The sequence below is a fragment of the Diorhabda sublineata genome, chromosome 6 (genome assembly GCF_026230105.1).
Source record: "Diorhabda sublineata isolate icDioSubl1.1 chromosome 6, icDioSubl1.1, whole genome shotgun sequence".
Classification (NCBI taxonomy): domain Eukaryota; kingdom Metazoa; phylum Arthropoda; class Insecta; order Coleoptera; family Chrysomelidae; genus Diorhabda; species Diorhabda sublineata.
Genome location: NC_079479.1, coordinates 1,857,368 through 1,881,401, shown reverse-complemented (window position 1 = coordinate 1,881,401; position 24,034 = coordinate 1,857,368). Strand labels below are relative to the sequence as shown.

The 24,034-nt window shown below is 32.5% G+C and overlaps 3 protein-coding genes across 8 annotated transcripts; 2 read left to right on the top strand and 1 right to left on the bottom strand.

The window, feature by feature from the left end:
- Positions 1-19: 19 nt before the first annotated feature.
- On the top strand, positions 20-8,698 carry LOC130445782 (cullin-2). Of its 5 annotated transcripts, none has more exons than XM_056781642.1 (12): positions 20-274; positions 379-579; positions 761-1,041; positions 1,099-1,274; positions 1,334-1,546; positions 1,714-1,905; positions 2,901-3,161; positions 3,218-3,376; positions 3,528-3,749; positions 3,804-4,070; positions 4,122-4,337; positions 5,768-8,698. In XM_056781642.1, the coding sequence occupies exons 2-12, from the start codon at positions 461-463 to the stop codon at positions 5,897-5,899; spliced, it is 2,238 nt and encodes a 745-aa protein (XP_056637620.1). In that variant the 5' UTR covers positions 20-274; positions 379-460; the 3' UTR covers positions 5,900-8,698. The 5 variants fall into 5 exon arrangements, with proteins under 5 accessions (XP_056637620.1, XP_056637618.1, XP_056637622.1 ...); XM_056781644.1 differs by having other exon boundaries at positions 75-278; positions 5,768-6,101; XM_056781640.1 differs by having other exon boundaries at positions 3,804-4,337; positions 5,768-6,103.
- On the bottom strand, positions 6,882-18,753 carry LOC130445779 (clathrin heavy chain). Its single transcript, XM_056781637.1, has 23 exons — positions 18,528-18,753; positions 15,863-16,070; positions 15,611-15,809; positions 15,287-15,551; positions 14,972-15,224; positions 14,700-14,918; positions 14,527-14,644; positions 14,299-14,473; positions 13,957-14,243; positions 13,516-13,895; positions 13,137-13,447; positions 12,547-12,803; positions 12,283-12,486; positions 12,027-12,220; positions 11,469-11,672; positions 11,097-11,409; positions 10,768-11,036; positions 10,526-10,707; positions 10,106-10,344; positions 9,889-10,021; positions 9,481-9,762; positions 9,190-9,415; positions 6,882-9,063 (listed from the first exon to the last, which is right to left on the bottom strand). Exons 1-23 carry the CDS (start codon positions 18,570-18,572, stop codon positions 8,972-8,974), a joined length of 5,055 nt encoding a protein of 1,684 aa, XP_056637615.1. The 5' UTR covers positions 18,573-18,753; the 3' UTR covers positions 6,882-8,971.
- Positions 18,088-23,648, top strand: LOC130445780 (ATP-dependent RNA helicase DHX8). 2 transcript variants are annotated; one of them, XM_056781638.1, is made up of 13 exons: positions 18,088-18,504; positions 18,949-19,193; positions 19,248-19,972; positions 20,032-20,193; positions 20,303-20,483; positions 20,542-20,748; positions 20,801-21,070; positions 21,133-21,492; positions 21,623-22,033; positions 22,091-22,332; positions 22,394-22,687; positions 22,759-23,264; positions 23,319-23,648. In XM_056781638.1, exons 2-13 carry the CDS (start codon positions 19,100-19,102, stop codon positions 23,539-23,541), a joined length of 3,675 nt encoding a protein of 1,224 aa, XP_056637616.1. In that variant the 5' UTR covers positions 18,088-18,504; positions 18,949-19,099; the 3' UTR covers positions 23,542-23,648. The 2 variants fall into 2 exon arrangements, with proteins under 2 accessions (XP_056637616.1, XP_056637617.1); XM_056781639.1 differs by lacking the exon at positions 18,088-18,504 and having other exon boundaries at positions 18,791-19,193.
- Positions 23,649-24,034: the final 386 nt, after the last annotated feature.

Genomic DNA, 24,034 nt, shown 5'->3' with positions numbered 1-24,034 from the left:
ACACTTGATTGGTCGACATAAAACGTATTTACGTATATTGCGTAAAAGGAATTGTATAAACTCTTGGGGATTGTGGAAATCAAAAGAGATAAAAGAAGAAGAGAAATATTCAAACGTCAAAAAAGTGAAGATTTGTAAATTTTAGAAAAAAAATTTGAGAAAACTTTTGCGATTTTTGTATAATTTCCATATCAATTCACTAATACAATAAAATATTATTTATTGTTATTGTTTGAAATTGTGAAATATTTGAACTATTAACAAGGTTATACAAGTAAGTACGTAAATCGGTCGAGGGCATTGTTAATCACAAGACATAGAGGAGCATTGTTAAATTTCGACTCTAATTGAACTTGATGCGTATTTATTTATTTTTAGATTTTTATTTTCGTCTCGATTTTGGATTGTTGTCAAACTGTGACATCAGCAAAAAAAGTTCGTTGATGGTGACAGTGATAAAATGTCTTTAAAACCAAGAAGAGTCGATTTTAACGCAACTTGGGGTGCTATTAAAGACACTATTAAAGGTGTTATCACTTTGGATCATGTCGCAAGAGCTGTTTGGAACGATAGATTTTCGTAAGTCAAGGTCTAAGCTTTACAACTAAATATAATTTATAATGTATACAAATAATAATTATATCGAGTATATAATTTTTGTTTAATTATATTTGGAAAATTTTATTATTTGATTTAAATTTAAAATAGTTATGGACGTATAAGATTCTAATAATGGGTTTTTCAAGCTTTAATTTTTTAGCGATGTTTATTCAATTTGTGTTGCACATCCGGAACCCATGGCAGATAGATTATATGCCGAAACAAAGCAGTATCTAATTGATCATGTTGCGAAATTATTAGATAAAGTACAAGAAGATGGTGAACAATACTTGGTTAAAAACTATTTCCTCTATTGGTCCCAATATTCCGTTGGTAGTCAATATCTTCATAGTTTGTATCTCTATTTAAATCAACAACATATCAAAACTCAGAAATTATCTGATGCTGAAATTATTTACGGAAGCTCTGATTCTTCTGGAGGTGAGATTTTACACAAAATAACTTCCCAGTGACAAAAATAAATAAATAAAATCTTAGGTGAACAAATGGAAATTGGTGAATTAGCCTTAGATGTTTGGACACGTGGAATGATAGTTCCCTTAGGTAGTAGACTTGTTAAACTCTTATTGGAAGCCATAGCTCAAGATAGAGCTCAGGAAACATTATCAATACCCATCGAGGCTGTTAGAGGAACAATTCTTAGTTTCGTTGAGGTAGTTTCACATATTATTGATCAAATAACTGTATTAACGTGTGGTTTTATTTATTTTAGGTACAGGGGTATAGAAAAAAGGGTCAGCTGCAATTATATCAGGTGTTATTTGAGGAGGCTTTTTTGGATGATAGTGGAGAACATTTTAAAAGGAGTGCTGCTAGGCTTTTGCAGGAAAAGAATGTTAGTTTGTATATGGAAAAAGTTAAGGCTAAAATAGAGGAAGAGTTATTTAGAGCAAGGAGATTTTTACATCACAGTTCTTTTCCAAAAGTAAGTTAACTATGAATGAAACAACTTTGAAACCGGTAATGCTTACAAGTAAGGAAATAACAGGAATTATTTATTTTTATGGTATAAATAATATAAAATCTGCTTTTTAGTACTAGAAAACAAATGTTCGGTTGAAACTGTACTTTTAATAATTTTTTTAATAATAGGTATCTCATAGATGTGAAACGCATATGGTGGCTGAACATTTACAATTTTTATATAGTGAATGTTCAAATATGGTTCAACAAGAGAGGAGAAAGGATTTATCGAACATGTATGATTTACTGAAGAGCGTTCAAAATGCTATAGTTGTTTTAGTCGATACGGTTTTAGATTACATAAAAACTCAAGGATTGGCGGTAAGTTCTGAATCTAATTAATATTTTATTTACTTTATCCAGTTCAGTAGACCCTGTTAACATCCTGATTTTTTTTGCATACAACTAAATTTCTAAAACACCCCTCTATAATTTTAATTCAATTTAATACTAATAAATTTTTTGGCCAAATTGAAAAAAAAACAATTTTTGATTAAACTATGTAGCAACATATTTACACTAAACTATATGAGTTTAAAGCCAATTTTTATCAATTTAAGTTCAGAAAACCCGACCAAATTAAACTCAATAAAGTCAATTTTTAACCAAATTCAACTTGAAAATGTACGTTTTAAAGAACTAAACTTAAAAAAAGTATTTTCTGGTTACATTAAATGATGTGAATAAAATTTTAACCAAATTTAATATAGAAAGGCCAACTTTTGCAAAATTGATCTCAAAAGGCCTATTTTTAACTAAGACACAAGCTTTAAATTATATAATTATTATACTCTCCTTTATAGCTCTACATTCTAATTTAAATACAGATATTTATTTGTGTTTGTATATGAAATAAATACTGCATGATATATTTTCATGAAGAATACATTCGTATTACTTTGGATTTTTTGAGATTATGACATGAAATTTGTTTTTTTGTTGTCTTTTCATTCATCTACTAGATTTCTTATTTCAGTTGAATAATTATTAATAGCAATGTTTAATGTTTCTAATTTGATCTCTAAGCAGATGAAAAATCAAATGTGTTAATAATACTTAAAGTTGGTTTATTATATTCCTAACATTCTTCAGAATACATTTGAACTACTTTGGATTTTTGAGGTTATATATATAATTTGGTTAATAAAACCTATGTAAGTGCCTAAGTTACTATTTGAACGTCTTGTATAACCATAAATTCATTGTTTTCTTCACTATTTTTCTTTTAAAGTCGTTTAGTCTATTTCTTTGTTGTCTTTTTTTTCCTTTTAGCTTCAATATATTTTATATTTGCATTGTTATAATTTTATTCTCAGGCTATTGGAAACCTTCAAGGAGAAAATATCCACATTAGCTTCGTCGAGAATTTGTTAGCTGTTTACAAAAAATATAAAGAATTAATAAAAGACGTTTTCAAATCGGATCAGAATTTCATGGGAGCTTTAGATAAAGCTTGCAGCTATGTAATAAATCATAGACCGAATCAGGGACGGTCACCCTGTAGAAGCCCTGAACTCCTAGCTAAATATTGTGATACATTATTGAAGAAATCGAGTAAAGGGATTAGCGAAACTGAGGTGAGTCAAAAATATATAATTAATAATTGAATTTAATGTTTTCGGTGTGATTTTAGGTAGACGAAAAGTTAGCTGAAAGTATAACAATATTTAAATATATAGACGATAAAGACATTTTCCAAAAATTCTATGCCCGTATGTTGGCTAAAAGGTTAATACACCAACAAACACAGAGCATGGATGCTGAAGAATCAATGATCAATAGACTTAAACAGGTAAGAAATTTTTTTATATTATAAATATTCAGTTAATATGTAAAATTGAATAATTTAGATGTCAATTATATATTTTACTTCATCATGTTGTATTTTGAAAATAATTATGAATAATTTTCTTATGAAACGGTTAAGGAAATGAATTTTTTAGGCTTGTGGTTATGAATTCACCAGTAAATTGCACAGAATGTTTACTGATATGTCTGTAAGTTCGGATCTCAATAACAAATTCAACTCATTTTTGAAAAACGACAATATAGATTTAGGAATCAATTTTGGTATATATGTTCTTCAAGCAGGGGCTTGGCCTTTGGGTCAAGCAATCGTTACCCCATTCGCATTACCACAACAATTAGAAAAGAGTGTACAGAAGGTGAGTGGACAAATAATTTTTAAAACAAACAAAATTCTATTATTCTTTTTGTAGTTTGAAGCTTTTTATCACAACAGATTCAACGGGAGGAAGTTAACATGGTTACATCATCTGTGTCAAGCAGAATTGAAGTTGAATCATCTCAAAAGAACTTATGTAGTTACTGTTCAAACTTTCCAAATGGCCATACTACTTTTATTCGAAAACGTCGATTCTTTGACATGTAAAGATATCAAAGAAACGCTTCAATTGAATAACGAACAATTTTATAGACACGTTGTTAGTCTAGTTGATTCCAAGTTACTATTAGCAGATGCAGAAGTAAGTTTAGATTATCAGGGTATGTTACAATATTACTTATGGGTATTTCAGGAGCTAACACCAGAAGTAACACTTAAATTAAATATGGAATACTCGAACAAACGTACTAAATTTAGGATAACAGCTGCTGTACAAAAAGAAACTCCACACGAAGTTGAACAAACCATGAATTCCGTCGAGGAAGATAGAAAGATGTATTTACAAGCTGCTATTGTAAGAATCATGAAATCTCGTAAGGTGCTCAAGCATAATCTTTTAATACAAGAGGTTAGTATAGTTATAGTTTTAACACGTACACTGCCACATTCAAAATATCGAATTATTATTCTAAATATATTTATATTAACCCCATTGGTTGACTCAACCATGTTTTGAGTTCCTATTTGATCATGTTCGCATATTATGTTGGTGTTTTAGCTCTTTAAATGAATTTTTTAAAATTAAGACTTATCACTTTATGTTCTCGGTTGGAAACTACCCCAAGGAGTGGTTATTCGGCTTCTGTTGAAGTAAATATATAGTAAAAATATTATTTCTTGATTTATATACATTAAATATAGGATGAGGATAATTATGTGAAGAAGGCACAGGTCGAAACTATGGTTTAATAATATGGAATGGACCAATTAATTTCTTGTACTATTGAAAGTGAATATACACTAGAAATGATTTCAATAATGGGAAACATATTTGTCGAAAAACTTGACAGACTCATTGGCTTCTTAGAACTTTCGTTGATGTTTTTTGGTGGCCAGTCAGAAGTAATCCCCCGTTATAGGGTAGCCAGTGTGACAAATTCTCAAAAATAGTTGCTTTAGTGGCCTCCGAATTTCAAAATAGTAGTCTGGAGTTTAAAATAGTAGTTCATTTGTACTATTCATAGAATATATTTTGAAGTTTAATTCCGACAGACCCTGTTACCTTCTGTATTACCTTTATCAATGAATTGACTTTCGTTAATGTACATTGGTGGCTAGCCAGAATCAAATACAGAAGTGTTACGCCATGCCAGAGTACTCCGCATGTCAAATTCTCAAAAATTGTTGTTTTAGTAGTTTCCGGGGTTCGAAATAGCAGCCTGCAGTTTAAAATAGTAGTTCATTTGTATTTGCACAAAATATACTTTGGAAATTAATTCTAACAGATTCTGTGCTGTACAAATATCATCTTTAAAGATGGTTTTGGTCTCTGAAAGCAGATTATCTGAAGTTTTTTTGTGGTTTTCTTCCATTTCTTTTACTTTTTGACCTGACTACAACAATCCATTAGCAAAGTAGAAGTCTTAACAGGTTTATTGGCTTATTCCAACCTTGGCAATGGTATTCCTTGAATTAGATGTGGGAAATAGTATTTGATCCCTATAGCAGAATACCCGGCATCCCAAATTCTCAAAAATAGTTGTTTTAGTAGTAGTCCAGTAGTTCATTTGTACTATGCACAAAATATACTTTGGAATTTAATTCCAACAGACCCTGTTTTCTTCCGGAAACCCTCTTTGTTCTATAAATACAAATGATTGGGTTAAAGGATATTTTGTTATGATTTTTTTCTGTATACTACAGTAGGATTAAAAAAGTAATGTATGGCGAATACTTTCCGAATTAAAATAGCCACCGTTTTAATGAAAATAGTTGTTCGAGATGGATTTTAATAACAACTAGTCTTGCCTATGGTTAAAATATTTTTTATTGTTTCAGGTATACGCTCAATCGAAGGTTTCGTTTGCGCCGAGCGTACAGTTGATTAAAAAATGTATAGAATCGTTAATAGATAAACAATATATTGAGAGGACGCCCCATTCTAGCGAGGAATATAGTTACGTAGCTTAAAATCTGTAAATATTATGTAATTTCCGGGTGACACATTCTTCTTCTTTTTTTTTTAATTTTCGACAACGAGCGTTGTAGACAATTATATATTTATTGGCAATTTTTTTTTTCTATTTATTTTCAATTTTGTAAATTTGTTGAAACTAACCAATGTGATATGAAGACTCGTTTGTTGTGTGTAATAAAGTATTTTTTATTTTACTGTTTATGTTGTAACTCAAAGCGCAGACTTCGAAATAGAAGGTTTCCCGAATGTGTAACACATCGATGAATAACTCCCCATTTTCTACTAAGATCTTTGGTTTCAACGATGAAATCCTCATTTGTTGTCTGGATGAATATTTTTCAGTCTGAAAATAGTCAGTAGTCATTATTGACCATTTTTATTTGTGTTTCTCTTCTTCAATAGGTTCAAAATTAAAGGGACCATAACCTTTATTGACTCAATTGATCTTTCTTGCTTTGAAGCTCTTTTTTCAATCTAAAAACGGCCAAAAGTCTCCGGGGATTACATCTGGAGATATTAGTGGATGCAAAAACAAATCGAAGTTCAATTTACCCAGGTCAGAGGGTTCCGTGGTGTCGGTTTGATCAGAACCCTCGTGGTGTAGGACGGATCTTGCAGGGCCCCTCTTACCAATGTCAAAGTCCAATGGCTTCTTGAAGGGAGATTTATACTCCTTTCCAGGACTGCTCTTCTGAAATGGTGTAAATACTTCCATATAACATCTTCGTGATGTCTACTATCTCTGTATGGTTTTCCATCAGGAATTTTTGTATATTTTCTGGTACAACCCCCTCTTTTGTCTCCATTGTAATTGATTTTTGGACTGATATTTGAAGAAATTCTATAAAAACAAACTATTACAGGGGAGGAGTTTAAAATTTACCACCAGTAATTTAAATATAAGATTATAGAAATGTGATGACCTGCAATGGATTTGGGGGCTTATTGATCGATGGTATAAATAAAAAACGTGGATCTTTACACATATTTACTAATATATTCGCAAAATCTTAACATAATTAAATACGAATAATGAATAGGAAAACAATAAATTTAGTTGAAAGAATCACTTCCATTTCATAAATAGTAGCTTCATATACATATATATCTATATTTAAATAAGGAATGATAAATGGACTACAAAATTATAAAATAAAAATAAGAAAAATTGAATAATTCTCATATAAACTATTAATTTGTTTATATACACGCTACAGGTAAGTGCTAGTTACAATAAAAATATATATTTACATTTATTACACAGGCCAACAAAATTCGGTACCAGAAAACAACTGATTTGGGTTCGATTTCGAAAAAAAGCCACTTTTCAATCAGTTCTAGCTAAAAATTAAGCATTTGAAATAATTTCATAATCAAAAATTGAAGCAATTTCGAAAATTCATATCTAAATCATAGTTGTTGAGTTTAAGGCTCTACAGAAACTCTACAGACTTAAAATTCATTGAAGGATTAGAAATAAAAGAACTACTAGTTGTTGGAGGAGGCGGATCAGTATATTTTTCTTATAATACTGCTTAAATTCTCTCTAGTAGTTCAAATAAACCTCAATCAATAACTAATGTGCCTAGTCTAGGAAGTAATTTCGATAGTAGGTCAAATGTCCAATCTTTTTCTCAAATAGATTGTGCTATAAATTTGCTTAAAACATGTGTTGTGGCATCTATAGGTGCGTAAGGAACCTCTATAGTTAAATTGAATACACTAATAGTGCCGTTGTGAGCTTTTTTGGTATTTGTCAGACTCAATTCGCACATTCCAAATGATTGGCTTCTATTTCGAAAATCATATAATAGAAAAATTATAACCTGATGTATGTATAATAGATTTGGGCCATTAGGCCATTTCGTATTCTGCACCCAATAATCGCGGGCACCAAAATGTCTGTTGGTCTATGTTATTAAACGGTAAACAAGCAACAAAAGGTGAATGCAAAATAAGCTCTAAGCCAAAACATTACAACAATTTTTCAACAGTTGAGAGTGATTGTATTTTAACTAGAATTTTGTTTTCAAGCATATTAAAACAGTATCTTCATTATTTGGCTCATAAATGAATTACAGAACGTTTTTATCAGTTCACATCTTCCAATTCATATTTATTACATTAAAATCAGTTTCGATGCTTGATGCTGAGTGTGTGAAGAACTCGATAAATATTTAAACTGATCCCCAATAGCGAGAAGTATCCAATTCGGAGTAGTTCAAATGAACCATAACATAAAACAGGTCTTAATACGTCCATACAATTCCGATAGTGGAGAGTTAGTAAAATGAATAATTATTTAATAAAAGTGGACCAGAAATTGAAATTTTAGGCAGAATTTAGCCACATTTATGCAAAAATCAACAGTTTTACTATAGGAATATGGTCATTTAAACCTTAATTTTGAGTAGTTCAAATGAACCACCATCAATAACTAACGTGCCTATATGTGTACAATTTCGATAGTAGGTCAAATGTCCAAGATTACAAGTTACGACCATTTCACATTGACCACCAAAAAAATTAGTAATTATATAATACAGGTGCACCAGAAAAGGTATATTCAATTTATTTGAAGTTTAAGATCAATTCATAGGGACCAATCAGCAGGTTGGTTCTTATTGTAAGACTTTCAACAAAAGTTGGCGACACTCTAGTTCTGTTCGACATTTTTCTTCACGTGAAAACAGAACAAAACTTTCTGTAAGCTTTATTAATCCTATTGCAGAGAAACGTATATCGAGAAGTTCTAACTTTCATATAATCACAATTAAAACAAAAATACAAACTATTAAGGACGTTATACAAAAACATACAAAAATACTAATAATATATTAATTGGTTTACAACATAAATAGTTTTAAAAACGGAACTTCTCCATATTTTTTTTTCCATTATACTTGAAGATAAAAATTGTTTTCTTCTTCGAAATAATATGTATGCCTAAAATTTTCTTTTAATTACATATTCACTATCGTCCAGCAGCGTTAAACATTTTCTAATTCGAAAAACTATTCAAAATTCCACTTTTTTATACAGCTAGCTGTAACGGGGGCCTTATATTACATTCCCGGGTAGCCTTGGTAAGGCATTTGAGGGGCATAAGCTGGCTGTGGGTAGGCTTGTGGAGGTACATACTGTTGAGGAGGCATACCTACAATAAAATAAACAAGTTTCAATTAAAGGAGACCTGAAATCAGGAAAACCATATAAAAAAAGGTCTATGAAGTAAGAAATTTATAAAAAATATATATATGCAATTAAGGCTTTGTTTACTTACCCATACCAGGTCCTGCCGTTAACATAAGTTGTGGTTCTGGTATCATCATGGGTTTGTTAGTCTCTTCGGCAGCTTCGCTTTGTCTTTGGGCGTCAGATTGTTCTAATTTTTCTACTTTTGTTGTTAATTCTCTAGTTACTTGTATAAGGAACGGCATAGCGAAATCCATAATATTATGTTTCCACGCTAATTCCAGTATCACGTCTGGTCGAAGTAAATCGTAACACTAAAAAAAATATAATTCGGGGTTTAAATAACAAGAAAATATTTTTGGAGGTTATACTAGCTTACGTGGTATAAACAAGCCGAGAAACAATCGTACGCCTTTCGATCCAAGAACCAAGCTAACAATTCTTCAGCCAGTTCTTGATTTCTAGATTCCGAAGTGTATTCCATAGCGTCTCTGAATAGCCTGTCTTTTTTGCAAAGTTCGACGCTCTGTTTCCACCTGTTGTTTCCTTTGTATAAATAAGCGGCGATTCTTCTAAACTCGGTAAGTTCGTGTTTTTCTAACCTCTGCGCCAGTCCTATGTTGTCGAAATTATCGAATGCATCGATAGATGTCCGCAGACCCTAAAAATTATCAAAACAACAATAACTAGACAGATTTCGAGATACAAAAATAGGGAAAAAAATCATTGTAATTAAATTTTTAGGGACACTCCAATCGGTGTTATATGTGGATGAAACTATGCATACCTGGAAGTCTTCTTCTTCTATAAGTAGTAAGTTGAGTGCCTCATTGATCGCTTTGTTGTTCAAATTTTGTACTGATCTCAAATAGGACTTAACTAGTTGTAAATGTCCCGTTTTGGAAAAGAATGAAACAGCTCTGTAACAAATCAAACCAGAATATAAAAAAAAACATGTTTATGAAGGTGTAGACACGACAACACTGTAACATGGTAAACCTTACCTAGTGTGATCCATTCTTGGTGCCAAAACTAATAAAAGATCGTTTAATAACAGCGGTTTATAGTCGAGGTAGAACTGTATCGCTTTGTAATACAGTTCAATGTTGGCCACTTTGGTGATGATGTCTTTAAAATGACCTTCTCGCCAAGCCTCAGTAGGATGAGCCATCATAGCTAGAACCGCATTGTCATATTCTTCGTATTTATCGTACAAAAATACCAGTTCTGCCCACAAATGTGCCTAAAAGACAAAACTAATGATATATGAATACCATAAAACAGAGGAAAATAAAGGCAGCGGAAGAAATTGCTAAAAGAGGGACCGGAAGCTGGAAAGGTAAAAGGAAATGAGATTTTGAGTGAATACTGAAAGATTAGATGAATACATGTGAAGATGAGGCAATTAAAATGTATTTAATTACCTGTTCTGCAGCTCTGAGAACTTTGGGTATGTTCACTCGAGACCAGAACAATTCTAAATGTTCACGCATCTTGACGGGTTTGTATTTGGAATAAAGAATCGCTAATTCTGTAAACATGCCCATATGGGCTCTTTCAAGACCCAGAGCAGCCTCCAATAGACCGATAAGTTCGTCGAAATAACCTAAAATACAACAAATTTAGATAAAAACGAGATTTATTACTAATTACTGAAATTTTTTACCTCTATCTTGGTAATAGTTGATCAAATCTTGTAGTTCATCGGCATGAACGACGATGTGCATACCGCACATCTGAGCCAATCGGAATTCCTCGGCATCTACGCACGCAAAACATACTTCTTTCCATGTTCTAGTACTGTTAGCCTTCCTAGCACTATCGACAGCGCCTTGAAATTCTTTGAGGTGTACTAAAGTAATAGCAAGACGAGCAAAATTCGATACGTTGTTATAGAGAAGTTTAGCAGCATCGTACATCTTATCATCAAAACATCTACAAAAAAAAAATACGTTTTAATATTAGTGAACAATAGGACGATTTTTCCATTCTCACCTATCACCAATCTTTTGTATATCGGCATGATTAGGACCGCTGATGAACTCTTCCAGATCAGCTAATCTACCAGTTTTTGCATACGAGTAAATCAACTCGGATTCAATGTAACTTTCTCTCGCCTTCTTTCTAGCCATCTGAAGATAGCGTACTAGATCTTCCCAGCTATTATTCTTGGAAGCAGTTTCCACGACGTCGATGTAAGCGGATGGATCGTCGGCTTTAATGTAAGAATCTATAGCTTCTTTGACTAGACCTTGGTTGAGTTGTGCTTTCGCAAGTTGACTCCAAACGGCGGGTTCATTACAACGTTCTGTAGAATAAAAAAAAATTGAAAAAAAAATTGTAGAAGTTGCAATAACTGTTTCTTACCAGCAAATTCGTAGGCGCGATCTAAATTGTTAACCTGTTCTATTAGGACTTGGATAGCGGAGGTGTTGACATCGAATTTTTTGAATATAGCGAAAGCTTCTTCGTAAAGATGATTATTTATAGCTATGTTAGCTATATCGGGGGCGTCGTAGTTGTCCAAGCGGTTTATATAATCCATGACCCTTGTAGCATCTGCTTTGATAGCTAAAATAAAAATAAAATTGTGAAATTACAACATTTACATAAATTTTTTTTACAAAAAATTCTGTTTGAATCGATTGAGTGCTAAATCAGGTTCTAACTTCTAACTGGTTAAAAATTCAATTGAGTAGTTCAAATGAACTACTCAAGTAATGTGCCTAATTGAGGAAACAATTTCTATAGTAGTTCAAATGTCCAAGATTACGACCATTTCTCACCGATCACCAAGAAAAGTAGTAAAATTAGTAATTATATAATACAGGAGCACTAGAAAATGAATATTCACAAGATCAATTCAAAGGGAACAATCAGAAGGTCAGTTTTAATTCAATTAATATTAATTTTTATTAAACATACCTGTAAGTATAAGCAAGTTTTGTAGGTTTCTGTGTTCGGAAAATACAGAACTATCTAGAACAATCTTTTCCAATAATTCAATAAGTTCGTTCGGCAAATCGGCCGTCATGAAAGCCTTTACTGTTACAGAAATATCTTCCGGATCTTGAGTTTCACTTAAAGCTGTTTGAACTACTTGATCAATCAATTGTCGTCTAAAAATTCATCAATAAATGGAAATAAAACACAGTCCTCCCTCTAATGATGAGTATATTACCTGTAAGGGTTGCTTTCTTGGAGTACTTCGGCCCATAATTCTCCGTCACGTCTACGGACCAAATATCTAGCTTCCGATTTGAATAAGGAGTTTTCGTTACAAACCGCTATCAATTCCCTATCGCACTGACCGCGTTCATATGCTACACAAGCTAAATGAGGATCACGTTTTTCGCAATAACGACCGACAACGCGAGAATCGTACCTAAAAACCGAAGTTTAGTTTTTGAAAAAGTAGAAAAAATATTTTTTTCAATTTACTCACCATTGATTTTCCTTTAAAAACCTCTCGGCATTGTTATTGGAATCGATATAAATCTTAGCTAAAGCATTGTGTGTCGCGGGCTCAACACACCCTTCGTGAACTCTACTTTCTAACCAAGGCAATAATAATTTCAATCTGTTTCTTTTTTCCACTTCCTCGACCAATTCATCAGTCGAAAATTGTCCCCTCACTACTAAAATTAAATTTTTTATTATATCTTCTGAACAATCGACGTCTAAAAGACCTCCCACGACAACCTAAAAAATTCCCAGATTTTTTATAACAAAAAAAAAACAATTTTCAACAACTTCTATACCCCCCTTGTATACTGTTTGTTTTTATAGCCAATCTGAAGCCCTATAAATACATTTTTATAACTTTCCAGAATATTCACTAACTGTATAATAATATAGTCAAGGCCAAGTTACGGTACCTATTCAGAGTAGTCTCAATAAGAATCTAGTTTACTTTCAATATTGGACATACTCGACAATGTTTTGCGACAAGATTTAACGTTCACTAAATTTATTTTAAATATAAAAAATGATTGATTGTGGATCTTATATTGGTTTAATAAATGGTTTACTTACAGGTAAACGGCTGGGATTGACTTTCTGTACATAAATCTCGATATACTTTTGCAATGAATTTCTGTACAAATACAGTACCAAGTCGTGTACAAAATCGAATCTATCGCATACTATTATCAATGGTAATTGATCTGTCAATTTGGCCTCTTTAAGGAAGTTCTTAACACGTTCGGGGCTATAACAATTTGATTCTCTGCAAATACGTTCGACTTCTTTTATTTGTCCAGTCTTACAAGCAGCCTGGATGTATTTAAAATGAACTTCTTGATCTTGCGAGAAGTTTACAATGGAACCAAGGAAGTAGAATAAACCTGTAAAATCAAACAATCAATTTTAGAGTTATCCAAAAATATTTTGTTCTGGAATAAGACAAACTAACCTTCGTAACTTTTGAACCCTTCAAACAAATCAATTAGAGCCTTGGTGGTTAACTGTTCGTGATATTTGGTCGCTATCTGAACGCAAATTTGTAAATTCTGTCTTATATTAGCTGTAAGCATAGCCCTCAAACATTCCAAACTGTCTTCAACACTTAGAGTACCGAAGAAATTAACTAACCAATCAGCCGGTAGTAAATGCGTGTGAACTACTGCTCTTTTGATGTCGTACAAATCGGTGTAATGTTCAAGAGCTCTTTGTAGAAGACCAGCTTTCTCGCAGAGCTGCGCTACATGCGGACGGTCGTAATGAGTGAACATGTTGTTACCCAAGATAGCGTCTGCTACTTGGGGTGCAGACATTAAATTCATTTCCAGAAGTCTGGAAAAAACAATCATCAATTTAACCCTAATGTGACACTAAACTAGAAGTATGAGCATACCTTGTTTGCAAATGTCCTTCGGTGGGTCTGTTATTCTTCAAGGCATCCAATAAGAAAGCGGTACATTGTTGAACCATATTTTGTTCCATGAAAATATCAACAATTTGATTAATATCGGCTAGAGGTTCCTCATCAGCTACTAACATGCCAGCAAAGGCCGCACCTTGATCGGGATTGGTTCTCATTACTTGTCTTAGTAAGAATATGTAATCCGGCGTATAAGACACTTTCTTGGCATACAAGACAATCTTCTGGAACTGACCGGTTTCGGCAAAACTTTGGATAACCTAAAACAATCGTTAATTTAAACAATATGATAAATATAAACAAACATATTCTTACTTTAGCGGGTACGTTAGCTCTAAGATAAACAGATAAAGCTAAAGTTGGATCCGCTTGTTTAACTAGGTCCCCTAATTCTTCAGAGCATTCCAATTTTTCTTCTTTCAACCATTTTTCTAATAACTGTTTACGTCCTTGTAGAAGAACAGGTTTACATAGTTCCAAAGATTCGTATCTGAAATAAATGCATTTTATCTCAACTACTTCTATCATATAAGATATGAATACCTGTTCAATTGTCCTTGATCTAGTAGTATACCAAAATATTGCAAAAGTGGACTGTTTTGTCCAGGTTGAGTTGGAACTTGTTGGAACATTTGAATAGTGGCAGGTGTTCTTAAAATTCCTGTAACATGAAACATTAGATATGTTGTTATTGGATGAAGATGATGTTGATGTACCTTTTGGAGCGTTTGCAGCAACTTTTGCAGCTTCAGCATACTGTCCGTTCTGAAATAACAATTGGAATTTGCTAACAAACAATTCTTCCGCACCAGCTAGATTATTTCTGGTAGCTAAACGTAGTGCTAGATCTGCATTATGTAAAATCGTGTTAATGTATCTAATTATGTTTTCTTCGTCTACGGAAACTGATAGTACTTGACCTCTTCTATTAACTCCTACAAAATATTTGTTTATAAAGTTGTTTAACATCGAAGAAAAATAAATTTACCAATAATTCCACCGGTACTTTCATGTGGGGCAGTAACAAAAATAGTTTCACTTGATATTCTGTTCATGTAGATGCAAGTACCGCTTTCAATGTCGTACATGTGAATGTAACCATACTTGGTTATCAGATAGATCACGTCATATTTTGAAGACACTTGCATAGCTACAGGAAAATCATTTTGTGCCTCTGGTGGAAAGAAAACATCGACTGTCTTTTTGGGAAACGGTTGGTTACCTGCAGGACTCTGACCTACCTGAAAATATCAACAAAATTATAAAATATTTACAGAACATGGACAATTAAAGACAAATTTACTTCTATAACATGCAGTTTTCCTCCTTGTAGAGTTCTCACGGCAAAACAAAAAAGAGTTGACGGTTCTGGATTCCCATCCATTTTGAATGAGGCAAAAGATGCGGCGTGACCTTCTATTGGTTGAGAGCATTTTCGTTCGACTGAGTACAATTGCATCGCACCAACAACTCTAGATTGTTGAGCACTGATGCCTACAAGCAGTAACCAATTTTGTTTTGGATCTGTACGATAATTAATAATCTGACAACCGTTGAGAGATGAATGCCTAAAAAAAAAATAAAATTTCCTCATATACCTATCACTAATTAATTCCATTGAACTTACCTATCAAACATTTTTGTTGGAACAGAATCCCCTTCCATGGACCAATGATAAACAGATGTCTCTGTAACTAAAGCTAGGGTATTAGGACTGATCCATTTCCAAAAAATTACATCCTCGTTCATGGTATGTGCTTTCATTTTAGATTTCATTTCTATGTTGAAAATTTGAAGTGTCTTTTGGGTTTCTACACCAGCTTTTCCTGCAACAACATTCTATATTAATTAAAAGAAGACAATATTATTTGAAATTTACCTTTAAGGGCGATAACTTTCGATGCTGGATTCATAATGGCGCTTTCAGCAGTGATCGGTCTTCTTATTGGATTTCCAGTATCTGCCATATCGATTATTACAACTTGAGATGTTTCACCAACTTTTTCTCTAACGCAAATATATTTGTCACTCTCCATGGTGAGAGTAGCAAACGTGATGTTGGCTGCATTAATGCCAACATTGGTAAGCTGAAAGTATCACAAAGATATTTTAATCCATATCAAATACATAGTTTCATATGACTACAGGGTTTAATCAGAAATATTTACAGACAAAGTTGTACAGTATCCATTTTCTAAGGCTAATGTTTATATAAAGAATATTTTTGTAAAAATTAGAATGATGAACATAATTTAGGCTTTCCATCATATAAAAATGAAATAAACTAGATATTAAGCATGATAGAATTAGACCAATAGACTTTCCTTTCGAATATTTTTCAAAAAGTAGGTCAAATATCTATAGTAAGATATTTTACATAAGCCAAGCCAACAAAAATCAATATCTTGATAAAGAATTAATTAGGGTATTTGAAAGGAATGTTTGACCTTGTTTTATTTTTACCTACATTTAGATCTCTTCTATAAAGCATATTTGACGATATGGATTCAGCATTTTATTATTGATATAAAAAAAAATCACTGATTTGGAGCATAAAAACAACACCTTACAATCGCAAATCAATGAACACGAAAATTGTATTTTTCTTAGAAAATCTTGAAACTAATGGCATTAGCTTCAAAATGATATAAAACATTATAACGTTTCATACCTTCACACTCCAACAATATGTTATGATCTGTAACCACCTTTTTTATGCTTGTTTACAATAGTGCTAATTAGGTGTAACTGACCCTTATAAAAGGTTATCTAAGAAAAGCTCAAAAAAACGGGAGGAGTAGTTTTCATTGGCTATATAGACAGAAGAAGACTAAAGGTAGCTAATCTTGAGCCAAAAACGCCAGCTACTTGCTCCAAATTACCCCCAGCGCATTGAACAGCTCGTCTACGAGAACAATTTTGGGCTCCGTTCTCTTATCAGGCGAAAACAGAGTGTGCCTGCATTGTGGCAATAGAAGAGGATGTGTCTACACAAAAATGTGGCTTTTGGAGGAGATTCCTGGATGGCTTAAGCGGACATTTCAATGGAAGCAAAAACTGAGTTAGTTTTAATTGAAATTATTGATGAAACGATATATATGAAGAAGAAAACTTCATCCTAATGCAGGACAACACCCATCCAAATATTCCCGACGGCAGTATTTACAGGATGCCGAAAATGACACTATGGATTGGCAAGCGCGCAGCCCGAAGTTAAATACTATTGAGCATTTATGGGATGAAAAATTCAGGATAGCCCTAGCCACGAAATCGAACCTAATAACTGAACCGATCACTAAAGAATGGCATAGCATTGAAGAAGATCAAGTGTAGAAACTTATTTGATCCATAAAAAGTGATTGGAAGGTGTTATTAGGGCCAGGGGATAGGTGAATTTCAAATAAATTATTATGTTGACGAATTAAAGCTTGTATTTTCTTAACTGTTAATTATAACCCAATATTCCTTTTTATGAGTCTTTTTCTTTTCCAAAAAAAATAACACCATAACAACATAGACCACTCATTATAAAACTAAAGGCTTTGAGATGCTAAAATCAGAAAAAGAATGGAAGCAACAGATTTTTTGCTATAGACTTTTGCCCACAGCTTATGAATAGAGTTTTTTGCTCAGGAATGTAGTTTAATGACAAATTATTTACAAAATTCTTCCATGTTGGAATCTAATCAATTATCTTGTTACTAGTGACATCAAAACACAGAAAACCTATGCATATATAACATATTAACTATGTAAAAAGAAAATAAATCACAATAGCTTCACAATTGATGCTATTATGAAGGTGTCACTGTCCTTTTCTACATTATCTCCACACTAAACTCAATCTTTTCATGTAGAAAGTGGTAAAGAATATGCAACAATTTTTTTTATATCAAATTAACTATTTGCCTATCATTGTCTAGATAGATAAATGACTAATTATAAATGAAATTCGATTGAAATTAATTCACAAGTAGATAATTTTCTATGGGACACACCATAAAAATTTGAAAGAAAGCTACATGGTGGTAACAAAAACACTGTGAAAATAGGTTTTTTTTAAATATTTATTTCAATAAAATAATTGAATATATAATTCGCTTGCTAATAAATAAGTTACCAATTATTGGAATGTTTAGTACCACAAACTTCCCTAAATGGAATTAACCAACAATTTATAATACTGCTCCAAATATTGGCAATAAACTTAAAAATTATTTCTTAATTCATATTAATAAATTGTTAATAAAACGTGTAAATATAAAAAAAATTCTCGTAGTATTTTTAAATAATCTAATAAAAAGTCATTGACAGTATCGGTAACTTAAAACAGGATTTAAAAAAAAACAAGAAAAAGTATTTTTATTCTACAATCCGCCCCCTTGTTATAGTACAAAAAGTACCGGCGAATTGGGACCTATTTATATAAATTTCAAGTACTATCTAAATTAAAAGTGATGAACTATGAGACAATGCAAGAAATCATTGCTATTAATATAGCGAAAATGGAGATCTAAGTAGGTAAGGGGCGTTTTGTTTTTTACCTGCAAATGTTCTTGAAACTTGATAGGTAACAGTGGCTGCGTCATGTTGCCTTTATGTTGCAACAAAACACAAAATAAAATTTAAACAATTACCAGTCCACTTATCAAAACGTTTTATAGTTTTTTGGTAAAATGACAATTTTTTTTTCACTAAACTGACAGCTAGCCAGAATCAAACATCTAATATGGCGTCGCCCTTTTGTACAGGCCGGTGACGTGTGACGTCAACTTTCGCCACATCACCCACAGAACAAAATTCATCTGTCATACGTCAATATGTAATCCTGAAAGTTGGTAATACAAATATAACCAAATATATAAATTTCGGTATTTTAATTATATTTATATTTTACATAACATGAAGAAAATTAGAATTATTACTTGTTGAATTCATATTTTATACAATATAATAAAATTTAAGGTATATTATATTCTAAAAACCAAGAAAAGTTGGCAGTAATTCTTCTTCTACAACTATTTGAATATTAGAAAATGTCTAATAGTTGTCACAGCCATATTTTGTATATTTAAATTTGGTTAATAATACAAATTAAATTTCAAAAAAGAAAAAAATGAATGAATTACAAAAGTTAGAATATCTTTCGTTGGTATCGAAAGTTTGTACGGAACTAGAAAACCATCTTGGTATGAACGATAAAGATTTGGGTATGTTTTATTAACTTATATTGTTCTATTATAGATAATTTTTTTATATTTCAGCGGAATTCATTATACATTTATCCGAGAAAAATAATACTCTCGAAACATTCAAAATAGCTCTAATAGAAAATGGTGCCGAGTTTTCAGATTCTTTTATATCTAATTTATTGCGTATTATACAACACATGAAACCGAAGGAACAAATCGTTGTTGAAGAAAAAGATACGTTAGCTACAAAGTTCCCCGGTTTAGCATTACCAAATGAAATCCAGAAACCTTTATATACAGAAAAAGAAATAGAAGAAAATGAAGATTTTGATATTGTAGCAGATTTAATGAAACAATTTGAAGCAGACGCTCCTTCTCAAAAACAGGTAAACAAACAAAGATCGAGAAGCTCCAGTGTCGAAGAAAAGAAAACATTAACCACCAGTAGATCAGATTCCAGGTCTATAAAAAGAAAAAAGTCAAAATCTAGAGAAATAGATTACAAAAAAGAAAAACGCTGTAGAAGTCGATCTAGAGATAAAAAGAGAAATAGACGAAGTAATTCAAGAACTAGAACAAATGTAGATGAGGATCAATATAGAAATAGAAAAGAAAGAGATAGGAGCAGATCAAGAGATAGAAGAAATAGAGGTAGAAGTAGATCAAGAGATAAAAGAAGAGACAAAAGAGATAGGAGTAGATCTAGGGGTAGTAGAAGAAGGGAAAGAAGTTCTGAAAAGAGATTTAAAAGTGAGAAGGACAATCAGGAATTTGATGATGAACCTATTCCTGGAAAAGTAAGGATTTTTTTATTGGTATATAGAACTACAAATTACGTTTCATTTATATATTTCAGATCTATAATGGTAAAGTATCTAATATTGTACCGTTTGGTTGTTTCGTACAATTAGAAGGTCTAAAGAAGAGATGGGAAGGTCTAGTACATATTTCTCAATTGAGGGCCGAAGGTAGAGTGACGAATGTATCAGAAGTAACTTCTAGAGCAGCCAGAGTGAAGGTAAATAAAAAAAAACGATTTTATCAATTAAATTTGTGTTTTTTGTATATAATTACATGAGTCAGAAATCTAATTATTTATAATAATAATGCATTTCTATCAACTTTAGGTGAAAGTATTGACTGTAACAGGGCAAAAAGTATCATTATCAATGAAAGACGTTTGTCAAATGACAGGAAAAGATTTGAATCCTCTATCCCACGCTCCAACTGAAAGAGAAGATAGAGATAGAAATCCAGATAGACCAATAAATAATAGCACTTCAGTATTACGACTCCCAATCAATATAGGTAATATTTCGATTCTTTTCATTGATTTTCAACATTAATTTTTTTTTATTTTAACTAGATGAAGGCGAAGAAGATTCCAGGAAACGTGTGACGAGAATTTCAAGTCCGGAAAGATGGGAAATCAAGCAAATGATCTCATCTGGTTGCATTGATAAAAGCGAATTACCAGATTTTGATGAAGAAACCGGTTTGTTACCAAAAGAAGAAGACGGAGAAGCTGATATTGAAATCGAGTTAGTGGAAGACGAACCTCCGTTTTTACAAGGTGAAATATCACTAGATTCATAAAGTTTTGCTCTATAAATTGGAAGTTTCAGGTCACGGTAGAGCCCTTCATGATTTAAGTCCAGTGAGAATAGTGAAAAACCCTGATGGATCCCTTGCCCAAGCCGCAATGATGCAATCTGCTTTAGCAAAAGAACGACGTGAACAAAAAATGCTTCAAAGAGAACAAGAAGTCGATTCCCAACCGTCGGGAAAGAACAAGAGTTGGATAGATCCTCTACCAGAAGATGAAACTAGAATTATGGGCAGAGGTATTGGTCTGCAGGTGCAAGACTTGCCAGAATGGAAAAAACATGTGATAGGTATGATATTTTTAAACTTGTTTGACTATATCTTCAACAGTTATGCTTTATTACATTTTTAGGTGGTAAAAAGTCATCATTTGGTAAAAAGACGAACTTAACTATAATTGAACAACGTCAATCATTACCGATATACAAATTAAAGGAAGAATTACGTAAAGCAGTAACCGATAATCAAATTCTTATTGTGATTGGAGAAACTGGTTCAGGCAAAACGACGCAAATTACTCAATATTTAGCCGAGGTCGGATTTACAGCTAGAGGAAAAATCGGTTGCACCCAACCGAGAAGAGTAGCAGCTATGTCAGTCGCTAAAAGAGTAGCAGAAGAGTTTGGTTGTAGACTAGGTCAAGAAGTTGGTTATACTATTCGTTTCGAAGATTGCACCAGCCCAGAAACGTTGATAAAATACATGACAGACGGTTAGTTCTTCTGTGGGGCATTTTTAACCCAATTTTCAGTATTATAAATCAGTTCGGGGACTAATTAGTGTTCTTTCTACTGATTTGAATCATTTAAATTGAATCTGCATTATAATATTCTTTCTTATAGGTATGTTATTGAGAGAATGTCTGATGGATCTAGATTTAAAACAGTATTCTGTAATAATGTTGGACGAAGCCCACGAACGTACCATACACACAGACGTCTTGTTCGGTTTACTAAAACAAGCAGTCATGAAACGAGAAGAATTAAAATTAATCGTAACCTCAGCTACATTAGATGCAGTTAAATTTTCACAATATTTTTTCAAAGCTCCCATATTCACAATACCGGGAAGAACTTTCCCAGTGGAAGTTTTGTATACCAAAGAACCAGAAACTGATTATTTAGACGCGAGTTTAATTACAGTGATGCAGATACATCTGAGGGAACCACCTGGGGATATTCTACTATTTTTAACTGGTCAAGAAGAGATTGATACAGCTTGTGAAATTTTATACGAAAGAATGAAATCATTAGGTAAGTAATATATTAGTAGAAATTTCAATTGTATGGTAAAAAAATGATTTATTTCAGGTCCTGATGTACCAGAACTTATAATTTTACCTGTATATTCGGCTCTACCTTCGGAAATGCAAACTAGAATATTCGAACCTGCGCCCCCTGGAAGTAGAAAAGTTGTAATAGCCACTAACATAGCCGAAACGTCATTAACCATCGATGGGATTTACTATGTGGTAGACCCCGGGTTCGTTAAACAAAAAGTCTACAATTCCAAAACTGGTATGGATTCTCTGGTAGTCACACCAATTTCCCAAGTAAATAATCAATTTAATATAGATATAATTAAGGTTTTATTTATAAATAAAACATTTTTAGGCCCAAGCTAAACAGAGAGCAGGTCGAGCCGGTAGGACAGGTCCTGGAAAATGTTACAGACTTTATACCGAAAGAGCCTATAGAGACGAAATGCTTCCAACTCCAGTACCGGAAATTCAACGAACTAATTTAGCAACAACTGTGTTACAATTAAAAACTATGGGTATAAATGATTTGCTACATTTCGATTTCATGGACGCACCACCTGTAGAGTCCTTAATTATGGCCTTGGAACAGTTGCATTCCCTATCTGCACTAGATGACGAAGGATTACTTACCAGATTAGGCAGAAGGGTAATTTATCTTTAAAATTAACTGCAGGTATGTCATTAGCTTCTTTATTTTTAAATAAAATTTTGTTCCAGATGGCAGAGTTTCCTTTAGAACCGAATCTTTCCAAAATGTTGATAATGTCAGTAGCTCTACAATGCTCCGATGAAATATTAACAATAGTCAGTATGTTATCTGTGCAGAACGTCTTCTATCGACCAAAAGACAAACAGGCTTTGGCCGATCAGAAAAAAGCTAAATTCAATCAACCCGAAGGTGATCATTTAACACTTCTGGCAGTATACAATAGCTGGAAAAATAATAAATTTTCGAACGCTTGGTGCTACGAAAATTTCGTACAGATTAGAACGTTGAAAAGAGCTCAAGATGTTAGAAAACAGCTGTTGGGAATTATGGACAGACATAAATTGGACGTAGTGTCAGCTGAAAGGAACACAGTGCGGGTACAAAAAGCCATTTGTTCTGGATTCTTTAGGAACGCAGGAAAAAAAGATCCTCAAGAAGGTTACAGAACTTTAGTGGATAGTCAAGTTGTGTATATACACCCTTCTAGCGCTTTATTTAACCGACAACCAGAATGGTAAGGTAGTACTAATATTCCGTAACGATTTGGGGTTTATTAATTTTTTTTTAGGGTAATTTACCATGAATTGGTACAAACGACAAAAGAATATATGAGAGAAGTGACAACAATCGATCCTAAATGGTTGGTGGAATTCGCACCCGCATTCTTTAAATTTTCAGATCCAACTAAACTTAGTAAATTCAAGAAGAATCAACGTTTGGAACCTTTGTATAATAAATATGAAGAACCGAACGCTTGGAGGATATCTAGAGTACGAAGAAGAAGAAATTAGATAATCAATCGTGAAGCAATTCTATTTATAAGCTACCCAAAAAAATATGTATATCAGTTCTTTATATATAAGTAAATATGTTGTTTTATATAAATAAATTGTGAAAATGTATTTGTATTATCCTCTTTCATCCGTTAATATCAAAAAATTAGTCAGTTTTGTAGGGTTTCCACATTTTATGACAGTAGTTCAAATGTATCTTTTGTAACTTTTATTCTACAAAATGATATATCACTAGGAAACGATCACTTACCATCTGAGGATTATATTATATATTACCAAATTATATAGTTCAACTTGAAGTTTTTAGATTTAACTATAATTGATAGAAACAGGCCTTTTTGGGAAGAAAAATGTATACAATACAATGTTAATATCGCAACTTTTATGTACAAATAGTTTAAAACAAACTGGCTTCAACACTTCATGACAGTAGTTCAAATGTATCTTTCGTAACTTTAATTCTACAAGAGAATTTACAATAAGGAAACAA